This window comes from Triticum aestivum, chromosome 4D (genome assembly GCF_018294505.1).
Source record: "Triticum aestivum cultivar Chinese Spring chromosome 4D, IWGSC CS RefSeq v2.1, whole genome shotgun sequence".
Classification (NCBI taxonomy): Eukaryota; Viridiplantae; Streptophyta; class Magnoliopsida; order Poales; family Poaceae; genus Triticum; species Triticum aestivum.
Window position 1 is genome coordinate 441,297,220 of NC_057805.1, and position 12,714 is coordinate 441,309,933.

Sequence of the window (12,714 nt, forward strand, 5' to 3'; positions counted from 1 at the left end):
TTTCTTCAGTAGCCGCCTCTGGCACATAATCAATGAGCTGCTGAAGCCTGAAGGAAACCATCTAGGCAGTTTCCTTTAAGGCTCCATCGATCTGTAAGGTGGACAAGATTCAGATCCAGAACATGCACTACTGGCCTCCAAAACTGATTGCTATGACCATCAGTTTCAGCGGTAGCCGTGGAGTCCAATTCATCATGCGTCGACGTGTACTACGATAACAACCAATTTTGCGACATAGGCATTCGCAGACGAGCAGCACTACAATCTTGAAACCGTTTACGGTACTTGCCAAGAATCTGCCCGGTCATACCTTGCCTCTGACGACGTGAGAGCCAAGGCAGTAGTATACATGCCCGGACGTGGACGGCCGCCGCGGTGGACCAAAGTCAGAGCTCTCCTTCCTTCCTTCCCCGTCGCGTCCAGCAGAAAGAAAGAATCCGGTCATCCAACTCCATGATCCATCCAATTCGTCACGTGAAGATGAGATGATCACCTCACCTCCATCGGCCGCCCTTCCAGCCACCTTCCAATCTCAACCTGATTCCAATCCATGCTGTTGTTATAAATACGTCACACAGTGAAGCTCCTGGTTCTTCCATCAGATCCCCTCTTCTCTCTCTCTCTCTCTCTTCTTCTTGCTCTAGCACTCTTCGCTGCTCTGTTCCTTCCGGCTAACACCGGCTACGCCCACCCCACGGTGGATGGAGGGCGTCGAGGAGATCGTCATCGCCGGCGCCGGGCTCGCCGGCCTCGCGACGGCCCTGGGATTGCACAGGTAATTGAAGAACCATCTTGATTTGGGTTCCTTATTCGGTTCGGCGCTAGCTCCGGCCTGGACGCGAGATCGAGCTGACGAGCGGGTGGTGCTGTGCGGTGCAGGAAAGGGGTGAGGAGCGTGGTGCTGGAGTCGTCGGCGACGCTGCGGGCGTCGGGGTACGCCTTCACCACATGGACCAACGCCTTCCGCGCGCTGGATGCCCTGGGCGTCGGGGACAAGATCAGGGAGCACCATCTGCTTTACGAGAGGTAATAATCTTTAAGGAACCCACCCACCAAAGCTTTTCTGTAGATAGAAATGAAGGTAGCACAGATAGTGACTGACAGCGGGCCCCGCAATAATTAGGCCAGCGTCAAACCCGTCAAATCACTTCAACGCTTTTAGATTTAAGATGAACCTTTCTTTCTTTAATGGAAAATGTCTACGTATTTTTCTCGACAAACCACTGTCCCTATAGCTCACTGAGTTATCGTGCTTGTTCGCAGGCTGGTGGCCTTCTCTGCATCCACAGGCGAGGCTGCCGCAAAACTGAGCCTAAAGATGCAGGGCAAAAGGTACTACAATCTTACGAAACCATGTCACTGAATTAGATCTCACAGTTTCTCAGTGTACGATCTCACGAACGATGCTCTGACCATTAATCTGCTCCATCAGCGGGCCTCACGAGATTCGGTGCGTGAAGCGCAACTTCCTGCTGGAGACGCTGGAGAATGAGCTGCCGGAGGGCACCATCAGGTACTCCTCCAAGATCGTCGCCATCGAGGAAGAGGGCAACGTCAAGCTCCTGCACATGGCCGACGGCTCCACCATCAGAGCCAACGTAAGACATCTCCTCGATGCAGTGCATGTGTTCTTGTCTGCACCGCAGTAACAAAATCGGATACGTGCGTGCAGGTTCTTGTGGGGTGCGACGGAGTGAACTCGGTGGTGGCGAGGTGGCTGGGCCTGCCCAAGCCGATCCTCTCGGGGCGGTCCGCCACCAGGGGCCTCGCCGAGTACCCGGACGGCCACGGCTTCGGCCCCGAGATGCTGCAGTTCATCGGGCAGGGCTTCCGCTCCGGCGTGCTCCCCTGCTCCGACACCTCCGTGTACTGGAACTACACCTGGTACCCGTCCCCGGCGGACGGGGACGCGGAGGAGAGCGTGGACAAGATGCGGCAGCACGTGCTGGCCAGGCTTCGGGCCGCCAAGATCCCGGCGGAGGCGCTGGACGTGATCGAGCGGAGCGAGATGAGCGACGTGGTGTCGTCGCCGCTGCGGTTCCGGTCCCCGCTGGCGCTGGTCCGGGGCAGCATCTGCCGGGGCGGCGTGTGCGTGGCCGGCGACGCGTTCCACCCGATGACCCCGGAGCTCGGGCAGGGCGGCTGCGCGGCGCTCGAGGACGGCGTCGTCCTCGCCCGGTGCCTCGGCGAGGCCTTGGGCGCCGGCGGGCACGGGAGCGCCGAGGCGGCCTTGGCCAAGTACGCCGGGGAGCGGAGGTGGCGCGCCGTCCGGCTGGTCACGGCCGCGTATTTCGTCGGCTTCGTGCAGCAGAGCAGCAACCCGGCGATCAAGTTCCTCAGAGAGAAATTCCTGTCAGGATTGCTGGCCAGAGTGATGGTCGACATGGCCGACTACGACTGCGGAAAGCTGTAGCTCTATCATTCCTTCTTCATGGCAAAACGAGAGCGACGAGAGAAAACGAATCAGTTAAAACGGCATCAATCAAATCGATTTGATGCCTGTATTTCGACATTTTGAGTTAAATAAAGAAAACAGTTTGATACCTGATAGGATTATTAGTCTAGATGATACCCTCGTCTTTCCTGAAAAGAACGCCTATAGCTCAAGTTTTTTTTCGCTTTAGCTAAATGTCATCTCTGACTTTTAAGTTTTGGGTCGGTCGATTTTTTTGACCGTAGATTGCTGCTCAAAGATGCATCCTAGTTGTTTTCTTCCTGTTGTGTGTTGTGTCATGTATTGGGCTAGACGATTTTTTATTGACCCCTATTTTGGGTCAGTCGATTTCTTGTTGGGCTGAAGCTTGTTACATGTTTTCCTATTAGGCTGTTTGCGAGCGTTTATACATCTGTTTTCTTGTCGGTTTTTATGGGTATAGTTTGGATGTTGGGCGAATATAAAATATATACACGTAAGTAATGTATAATTTGTGTGTAAATTGTAATTTTGTGAAATATGCATTATTATGTGCCACTATTCCTTTGTTCTTAGATTTTGTTTTTGTAAAAGTTTCACTTTTATATGCTTATACTTGCATATTTTTAAAAAGCACAATTTTTATCTATATTTCACGCAAATTTTGTCGGTGTTTGTTTTATATTATTTTTCCCATTTTCTTTTTTCTTAAATGGTAATACCAATGCCACATATTTATTCTTTCTTTTGTGGGTATTTTTGCTTTTTTTATTCCAGATTTCTGTTTCTATGTGTTTTAGCTTTTTTAGTTTTTTTACGTGTTTTTTTTGGAGTATTAGAGTATGGAAATTTCACTACTATATTTTTCCTCTTACATATTATAAAAAGTGCAATTTTAGTACTAATCGTGACAAAATTTTAGTTTTAAGTTTTTATTTCACTTTCTCTCTTATTTAAAGGTAATACCAATGACACTAATTCATTCCTTCTTTGAAAACCTACTCCCTTCGTAAACTAATATAAGAGTGTTTAGATCACAACGCTCTTATATTAGTTTACAGAGGGAGTATTTTTTATGTAATTTCTGCTAGTATATGTTAGTTCTTGCATAGCTATAAAAATTGCAATTTATGTGTAAATTATGTGCAAATTTACCATGATTTATTTTTTCATTCCTTTCTTCTTAAAGGGTGGTACCAATGCCACTACTTCATTCTTTTTTTAGAAAATGTTATATTTTTGTGTGTTTAAATAATTATACACATGAGTACTATACAACATGTGTATAAATTATAGTAGAGTGCAAAATTGCAATATTATATGTTCGTTGTTTGCATATTACTAAAAGGGCAATTTCAGTGCAAACCTTGTTATTTTCATTTTGTTTTAGTTTTTTCATTTTCTTTCTTCTTAAATGGTTTCATTCTTTCATAAAAAACTTTATTGTTATGATTTTGTTTTTGTTTTTATTTTATTTCTTTAGAGGCAATACCGATCTCACTCCACTGGTATTTTTTTATTTTTCGTTTTAGGGTCCGAGCCAGGCTGTAAAAGACTAAGCGCCTATCAAATAACTGCCCTCATAACAAGGATAAACACTCACTCACTTTTAATGTAATGTGTGTGTGGTTCACACCGTTGTCTAAAAATTGCATTCATGTATGCTTATTTTTGCATATTATGAAACAGTGCAATTTCCATGCCAACCGTGTGCAATTTTCTATCATTGCTTGTTTTATGTGTAGTCGCATATGCACGGGCATGCATGTAGCTTTTCAGCCAACATGTCAAGCTAGCTCATGTGCAGATGTGCTTCTAGAAACTACTAGTTAGGGGCAGAACTGTGTAGAAGTACCATACACGTAGGGGTAGGACTATGTAAAAATTACTATGTACAGACATTTTCAGTCGATTGACCCAAAATTATTTTAGTCGACTGGGCTGTAGTCGCTCCCGTTTTTTAGTCCTTTTTTTGGAGTCTACCTATAGTTCAGGTGCCTGAAAATGTCTTTGTGTCAGTCAATTTTACTCAGGAACGATTGATAACATGCAACGTGGCCGGTTGACCCAAGTTAAGTTTCAGTCAATTTCAACACACAACCCGATCAAAGCGCAGCAGCAGAATAGACGTACTACTATCTAAACCCAACTGATCAAAGCCCAGCAAAAAACTACATGGCTGATCAAACCCCACTCCCAACTGATCAAATTTCTTTGAGCATGAGCACACATTATACATTCAAAGCACTGCATAACCATCACCATGTATACATGTGTTGCTTTGACACATATTTTACTCTATAGTTATAAAGACCGATAGAGGGATAAAAGAGGGAATTAAACCAGAATTCTTATCTATTATATTTAAAGAAAATTAATTAAAAATCAATGTATTACATGCAAAATAAAATAATATAGATATTCGACAAAGAAAATGTCCATTCAAATTAGTCAAAATGAACAATAAATAAAGAATTGAAAAAGAAAAAAAAGAAAAAAAGGATAAATTTGAACCAAGAAATGAACAAAAGGCGAGAAATAATTAATTTTTAATATAATGAAACTAGAAATATGGGAGTGGGGTTACCCTAAAAGAAGAAATATGAAAACAAAACAATAAAACAGTCTAAGAGAGAAAGAATTCTAGAAGTGGTGTTACCTACAAACAAAAATAAATAAAAATAGAAACAACTAAGAACATGTTTCTTTCTAAGCAAGAAAAATTATAGGTGTTGTGTTATCAAAGTGAATTAAACAAATAAAAAACAAACAAGCCCAACTTTCTTTCTATGAAAGAATGAACTACAAGAGTTGTTTAAAACATAAGAAAGCAACAAGGGACGCAGATTTGGTGAACATGGTTCCATGCGCACCCCTTAGGAATAGTAAATTCAAAAAAAATACTAGAAAAAAAAATTAAAAATCTGAATATTTTTTGTAACATACTTAGTCAACTGATATACCCGCGTATGAAGTTTGACAAAGAAATTACATACTTATTATTCTGGGAAAAAATGACAAATTTAAGCTATATTAAAAAACACTAATTAATAGTAAGGTCATAATTGTATTTTCTTCACTAAGAATACCATGGGTGTCAATACGTCATGAAACTTCACACGTGAGTAGAATGGTTGACCAAGTTGGTTACCCCAAAATTTTAGATTTTTTTCAATTTTCCTAGTATATTTTTTGACTTTACTATTCATGTGGGTGCACGTGGAACCATGTTCACCTTTGTATTTTCGAGCAACAAGAAATTAAATATATCTTGACAACTTGCTGACAAATAATGTAAAACTTGCACTATTCTATGATGTGCAAGAACAAGTGTAAACTAGTGAACTCTAATAATAATTATGATTCTAGTAGATAAATTAAAAAAAAATTAAGTGTCTAGTAAGCAGTTTCACCCAATTACAACATCAAATATCTTGTTGCATGCTAAAATATAAGAGAAAATTCAATGGCAAAGGAAATCAACTAAGCATCAATAAATGAACACGTAATAAAAATATATGATATTATCAATTACAATCAATTAGGAGTACTAAAATTACCATAAAGAAGAAAGAAAACCAAGGGAAAACTTGAAGCAAATGATGACTAAATTTGCAACAGATTTCATAGAACTTGCACTATTCAATACTATGCAAGTGCAAGCATATAGTCGTGTAGCCTTAATAATAATTATGAATCGAGTAGAACCATGAAAAATGAACTTCATTTTAATTCCTGACACAAAATGAAGTAGTGTTAGAAAACTGCAACATCAAATACTCTATGGCATGCACAAATATAGGAGAAAAGTAATTCTCAGATAGACTAAGCATATAGAAACAAAGACATAATAAAAAATAAAGAAATAAAGATATTAAGCAAGAACAACAAAACAGGGGCTAGAAACATTATCACCCATGAGAAGAATAATTTTTTTGCCAATCACTCCTTTGTCATGGGTAAACAGAAACATACACTAAGGAAAAACTAAAATATATGTTATTCTAAGGTAGTTGAATTAATGATATTGGTATTAACTAAAAAGAAGAAGAAAAATTAAAACAAAGGATGGCAAAACTTGCACACATATTTCATCGAGCTTGCAATGTTCCACAATATGTAAGAACAAGCATATAGTACTATAACTTCCAAATAACAAAATTAAGCAGTGCCACATGCTTGCAGTATTAAACCGTCGCAGCATGCACAGATATAAAAGCAAATGCGATGCCCAAAAATTAACAAAGCAACAAGAAAAAGGAAAGGAACCAAAACATTAGCACGAGTGTGGGAAAAAAAGCTAACAATAAAGGGGCAACTATTAAACATGCACCTGGATTTTTTTTGGTTCATTCAAATCGCTAACTACCGCCCGATTAAGATCCAAAGGCCCAACTACCTTATTCTTCCTCTAGTCTTCTTTTCCCCTTGTACTAAAACTAAAAAAAATGAAGTTTTCTAAGGAAGAATGAATTAATGGCATTGGTATTACCATTAATGAAAAAATACAAAATAATTAGGAATATTGGTATTACCCTATACTAAAAAAATAAACAAAAAACGGTTTCTAAGCAAGAATGATCTAGTGGCATTGGTATTACCCTTAATGAAGAAAGAAAATACAATAAAATAAAAAAGGAAGACAAATACTTGCACACAATTTGCACAAAATTACACTTTTTTATAATATTCAAGAGTAAGCAAATATTATGCAATTTTTATGGTCTAGTATAATACACACATATTATATAGTACTAATGCATATTAATTTACACACATACACATAAAGAAAAGAAAAAAATGCAAAGAAACAAAAAAAGAAAACACACATGAAAACAAGAGAAAACAACATATGCAAACCAATCCTCATGCACATGCACGAGTATTATTCTAGCTAAGCAACCAATGTGCATGCATGCATCCGCTGGCTACACTGGTACAACTTACCAATGTACATAAAAAAAGTTGTGGAAGAAAATAAAGCTGAAAAAACTGGACTTGTGTCCGTGGGCAGCAGGCCGGCCCAGCTACAGAAGAAAATAGGCTTGAAATCGACTGAACAAACAACACACATTAGTCAACTACTTATTCCTACACGTGACACACAAATCACAAAGCACCACAATGGACAGTGAGAGATTTGACTGAAAATTAAGAAAATTTCAGGTGCCTTACATTTAGCAACAGCGCAAGGAAATCTCAAGTGGCTTTTGGCCTTATTTGAGCAACTATCTCGCATGAAAATTATTTTTCATAAAAATGATTCGGTTCCCATTAATATTGCAGAACCTAACATTCCTATCTTTGCACAAGCTTTTGGTTGTCGGATTAGTAGTTTCCTATTAAATATGTGGGAGCTCCTCTACATTTAGCAAGTTAAGGAAAGAAGACCACCACCTAGTGGTTGATAAATTTGGAGTTGTTGGTTGGAGAGGGTGTGATAACCCGCAAGTATATGGGATTAATTTTAGCTTTTTTGATAAGTAAGAGTGTCGAACCCAACGAGAAGCTAAAGGTAGGATTTATATTCCCTTCAAGTTCTATCAACCACCGATACAACTCTACGTTCGCTTTACCTAGAACAAGTATGAAACTATTTTTTAGGTGTAGGGATAAGTTTGCAATGATAAAAATAGAAGTAATTAGCAAGAATAAAACTATGAATAATTTGCAAGGTAATAAAAGTTAGTTGTTTAGTAGAAAGCTTTTTGTAACACAAGAAAGTTATTTGTCCCTTGGCAATCGATAACTAGACCGGTAATCATTATTGCAAATTTATATGAGGGACAGGCATGAGCTAACATACTTTCTCTACTTAGATCATATGCACTTATGATTAGAACTCTAGCAAGCATCCACAACTACTAAAGATCAAGGTAAAACCCAACCATAGCATTAAGTAGCAAGTCCTCTTTACTCCCATACTCAACAACCCCCTTACTCGGGTGTAAGCTTCTGTCACTCTAGCCACCCACCATAAGTAAATCATGAACGTATTGAAACACCCTACAGCGGGGATCCCTCACGCTTGTGCGACACAGAGAGCATCATAGGACAACACCAATAATAAAACATACAACTCAAATCAATCACGATCATCAGTCAACCCATAGGACAAAACAGATCTACTCAAACATCCTAGGATAGGCACATATCATTGGATAATAATATATAGCATTGAGCACCATGTTTAAGTAGATATTACGGCGGGGAGAAGAGGTGTTACACCAATACATAGAGGGGGGAGAGTTGGTGTTGACGGTAGCGAGGTTGTTGGTGTATATCGTCGTCGCGATCCTTGCCCCGACGGCACTCTGGCGCCACCGGGAGAGAGGGGGAGAGAGCCCCCTCCTTCTTCTTCTTCCTTGACCTCCCCCCTAGAGGGGAGGAGGGTTTCCTCTCTGGTCCATGGCCTCCATGGCAGCAGAGGGGCGAGAGCCCCTCCGAGATTGAATCTCTCTCTCTCTCTATTTCTCTTCTGTTCCATGTTCCTGTTTTCTGGCCTTTCACCGTTTCTTAAATTCTAGGAGATCCGTAACTCTGATTGGGCTGAAATTTTAACACGATTTTTATCCGGATATTAGCTTTCTTGCAGCCGAAGAAGGGCACCAACCGCCTTACAGGGGCCCCACAAGCTTGCCAGACACGCCCTGGGTAGGGGCGCGCCCCTTGAGCTTGTGGGCCCCTCGAGCATCGTCTCGCGTTGATTCCGCTTCCCAAAAATCACATATATTCCAAAATAATTCTCCGTAAAATTTTATCGCATTTGGACTTCGTTTGATATGGATTTTCTGCGAAACAAAAAACATGCAACAAATAGGAACTGGCACCGGGTGATGACCCACAAGTATAGGGGATCAATTGTAGCTCTTTTCGATAAGTAAGAGTGTCGAACCCAACGAGGAGCAGAAGGAAATGACAAGTAGTTTTCAGTAAGGTAATGTCTGCAAGTGCTGAAATTGTAAGTAGCGGAGTAGTTTGATAACATGACAATTTGTAACGAGCAAGTAACGATAGTAGTAACAAAAGTGCAGCAAGGTAGCCCAATCCTTTTGAGGCAAAGGACAGGCCAAAACGGTCTCTTATGATAAGCAAAGCGTTCTTGAGGGTACACGGGATTTCATCTAGTCACTTTCATCATGTTGATTCGATTTGTGTTCGCTACTTTGATAACTTGATATGTGGGTGGACCGGTGCTTAGGCGCCCTTCTTACTTGAATAAACCTCCTACTTATGATTAACCCTCCCGCAAACATCCGCAACTACGAGAAAAGTATTAAGAATAAATTCTAACCATAGCATTAAACTTATGGATCCAATCGGTCCCTTACGGAATAGCGCATAAACTGGGGTTTAAGCTTCTGTCACTCTCGCAACCCATCATCTATTTGCTACTTCACAATGCATTCCCTTAGGCCCAAATATGGTGAAGTGTCATGTAGTCGTCGTTCACATGACACCACTAAGGGAATCACAACATACATACTATCAAAATATCGAACACATATCAAATTCACATGATTACTTGCAACATGATTTCTCCTGTGACCTCAAGAACAAAAGTAACTACTCACAAATGATAAACATGCTCATGATCAGAGGAGTATTAAATAGCATAATGGATCTGAACATATAATCTTCCACCAAATAAACCATATAGTAATCAACTACAAGATGTAATCAACACTACTAGTCACCCACAAGCACCAATCTATAGTTCCGGTAACAAGATTGAATACAAGAGATAAACTAGGGTTTGAGATGAGATGGTGCTGTTGAAGATGTTGATGGAGATTGCCCTCCCCAAGATGGGAGAGTTATTGGTGATGATGATCACGATGATTTCCCCCTCCGGGAGGAAAGTTCCCCCGGCGGAGTCGCTCCGCCGGAGGGCAAAAGTGCTCCTGCCAAGTTCCGCCTTGAGACGGCGGCGCTCCGTCCCGAAAGCCTTCTCCTTATTTTTTTTTGTAAAAATGACTTATATACCAGAAGATGGGCACCGGAGGTGGGCCGAGGAGGGCACAACCCACTAGGGCGCGCCTGGGCTCCCTGGCACGCCCAGGTGGGTTGTGCCCACCTGGTGGGCCCCCTCTGGTAGTTATTTGCTCCAATACTTCTTAAATAATCCATAAAAAATCTCCGTGAAGTTTCAGCTTGTTTGGAGTTGTGCAGAATAGGTGGCCTGACGTAGCTTTTCCAAGTCCAAATTTACAGCAGCCGGAATTCTCCCTCTTTGTGTATTCCTTGCAAATTATGAGAGAAAAGACATTAGAATTACTCCCAAAAGCATTATTATGGATAAAAACATTATAAATAACAGTAAGAAAACATGATGCAAAATGGACGTATCACCGGGCACTGGATCAATATGTTAGTCCAAGAAAATCAAATAAATTTTTGCCAAAAGTATGTAAAAGTTGTATAATATTGGCATGAAACAATCAAAAATTATAGATACGACGGAGACGTATCAACATCTCAAGATTAATTCCTGCTCGTCCTCAAGTAGGTAAATAATTAAAAAAAGACAATTTTTGATGTGGAATGCTACCTAGCATAATCTTGATCACATAATCTAATCATAGCATGAATATTAAGACACGAGTGATTCAAAGCAATAGTCTATAATTTGATATAAAGACGTCGATCAATACTCAGGCATCCCAACAAACAATCATGTCTTTCAAAATATCGGTGCTAAAGAACGTCATCCCTACAAAATCATATAGCCTTGTCATGCTCCATCTTAACATAACGTATTTATCATGCACAACCCCGATGACAAGCCGAGCAATTGGTTCATATTTTTTAACGCGCTTCAACTTTTTCAACTTCACTCAATACATGACCGTGAGCCATGGATATAGCCTATGAGTGGAATAGAATGCGGTGGTATGGATCAAATAGGAGAAGAAAGTCTCGCATCAACTAGGCGGATCAACGGGCTATGGAGATGCCCATCAATGGATATCAACGCGTGGAGTAGGGATTGCCATGCAACGGATGCACTAAGAGCTATAAGTGTATGAAAGCTTAAACTGAAAACTAAGTGGGTGTGCATTCAACTTGCTTGCTCATGAAGACCTCGGGCATTTGAGGAAGCCCGTCATCGGAATATACATGCCAAGTTCTATAATGAAAAATTCCCACTAGTATATGAAAGTGATAGCTCAAGAGACTCTCTATATGAAGACCATGGTGCTACTCTGAAGCACAAGAGTGGTAAAAGGATAGTAATATTGTCCCTTCTCTCTTATTCTCACATTTTTTTTATATTCTTCTCTCTCTTTTTCTCTCTCTTTTTTCTTGAGCTCTTTTTGGCCTTTTTCTGGAGTCTCATCCCGACTTATGGGGGAAGCATAGTCTCCATCATCCTTTCCTTACTGGGGCAATGCTCCAATAATGATGATCATCACACTTTTGTTTACTTACAAATCGATAAAACTGATACATGATGACTCTATATGAATGCCTCTGGCAGTGTACCAGGATGTGCAATGATCTAGCATAGCAAAGATATCAAAAAACGGACAAGCCATGAAAATATCATGCTAGCTATCTTACCATCATGCAAAGCAATATGACAATGAATACTCAAGTCATGTATATGATGATGGTGGAAGTTGCATGGCAATATATCTCGGAATGACTATGGAAATGCCATAATAGGTAGGTATGGTGGTTGTTTTGAGGAAGATATAATGAGACTTATGTGTGATAGAGCGTATCATATCACAGGGTTTGGATGCACCGGTGAAGTTTGTACCAACTCTCAAGGTGAGAAAGGGCAATGCACGGTACCAAAGGGGCTAGCAAATTGTGGAAAGGTGAGAGTGCGTATAATCCATGGACTCAATATTAGTCATAAAGAACTCATATACTTATCGTGAAAGTTTTATTAGCCCTCGAAGCAAAGTACTACTACGCATGCCCCTAGGGGGATAGATTGGTAGGAAAAGACCATCGCTCGTCCTCGACCACCGCTCATAAGGAAGACAATGAGTAATAAATCATGCTCCAATTTCATAGCATAGCGAGAGACCATACGTGAGAAACCATAGCTTGGTATTTCAGGAGTAGACATAGTGGCAACACAAGCAGAGATGGTAACAGAAGATTTTTTTTGTATTTTGGAAATTTTTGGCAAACAAAGAAAAAGGCAAAAGGCAACTAGACAGGAAAATAAAAAAAGCAAAAATAAAGTGTTTGTGCGAAGGCACTTGATTTGGTATATGATGTCTCCCCGACAACGGTGCCAGAGTTTCCTTCTGCTACTCACGACGGAGTTGTTGGATTTTCCT

General features: G+C 40.6%; 1 protein-coding gene across 1 annotated transcript; it reads left to right on the top strand.

The window, feature by feature from the left end:
• Positions 1–358: 358 nt before the first annotated feature.
• LOC123098455 (monooxygenase 2) lies at positions 359–2,543 on the top strand. The gene is made up of 5 exons (XM_044520441.1): positions 359–775; positions 880–1,026; positions 1,264–1,332; positions 1,433–1,598; positions 1,673–2,543. Exons 1-5 carry the CDS (start codon positions 702–704, stop codon positions 2,411–2,413), a joined length of 1,197 nt encoding a protein of 398 aa, XP_044376376.1. The 5' UTR covers positions 359–701; the 3' UTR covers positions 2,414–2,543.
• The last annotated feature ends 10,171 nt before the right edge of the window (positions 2,544–12,714 follow it).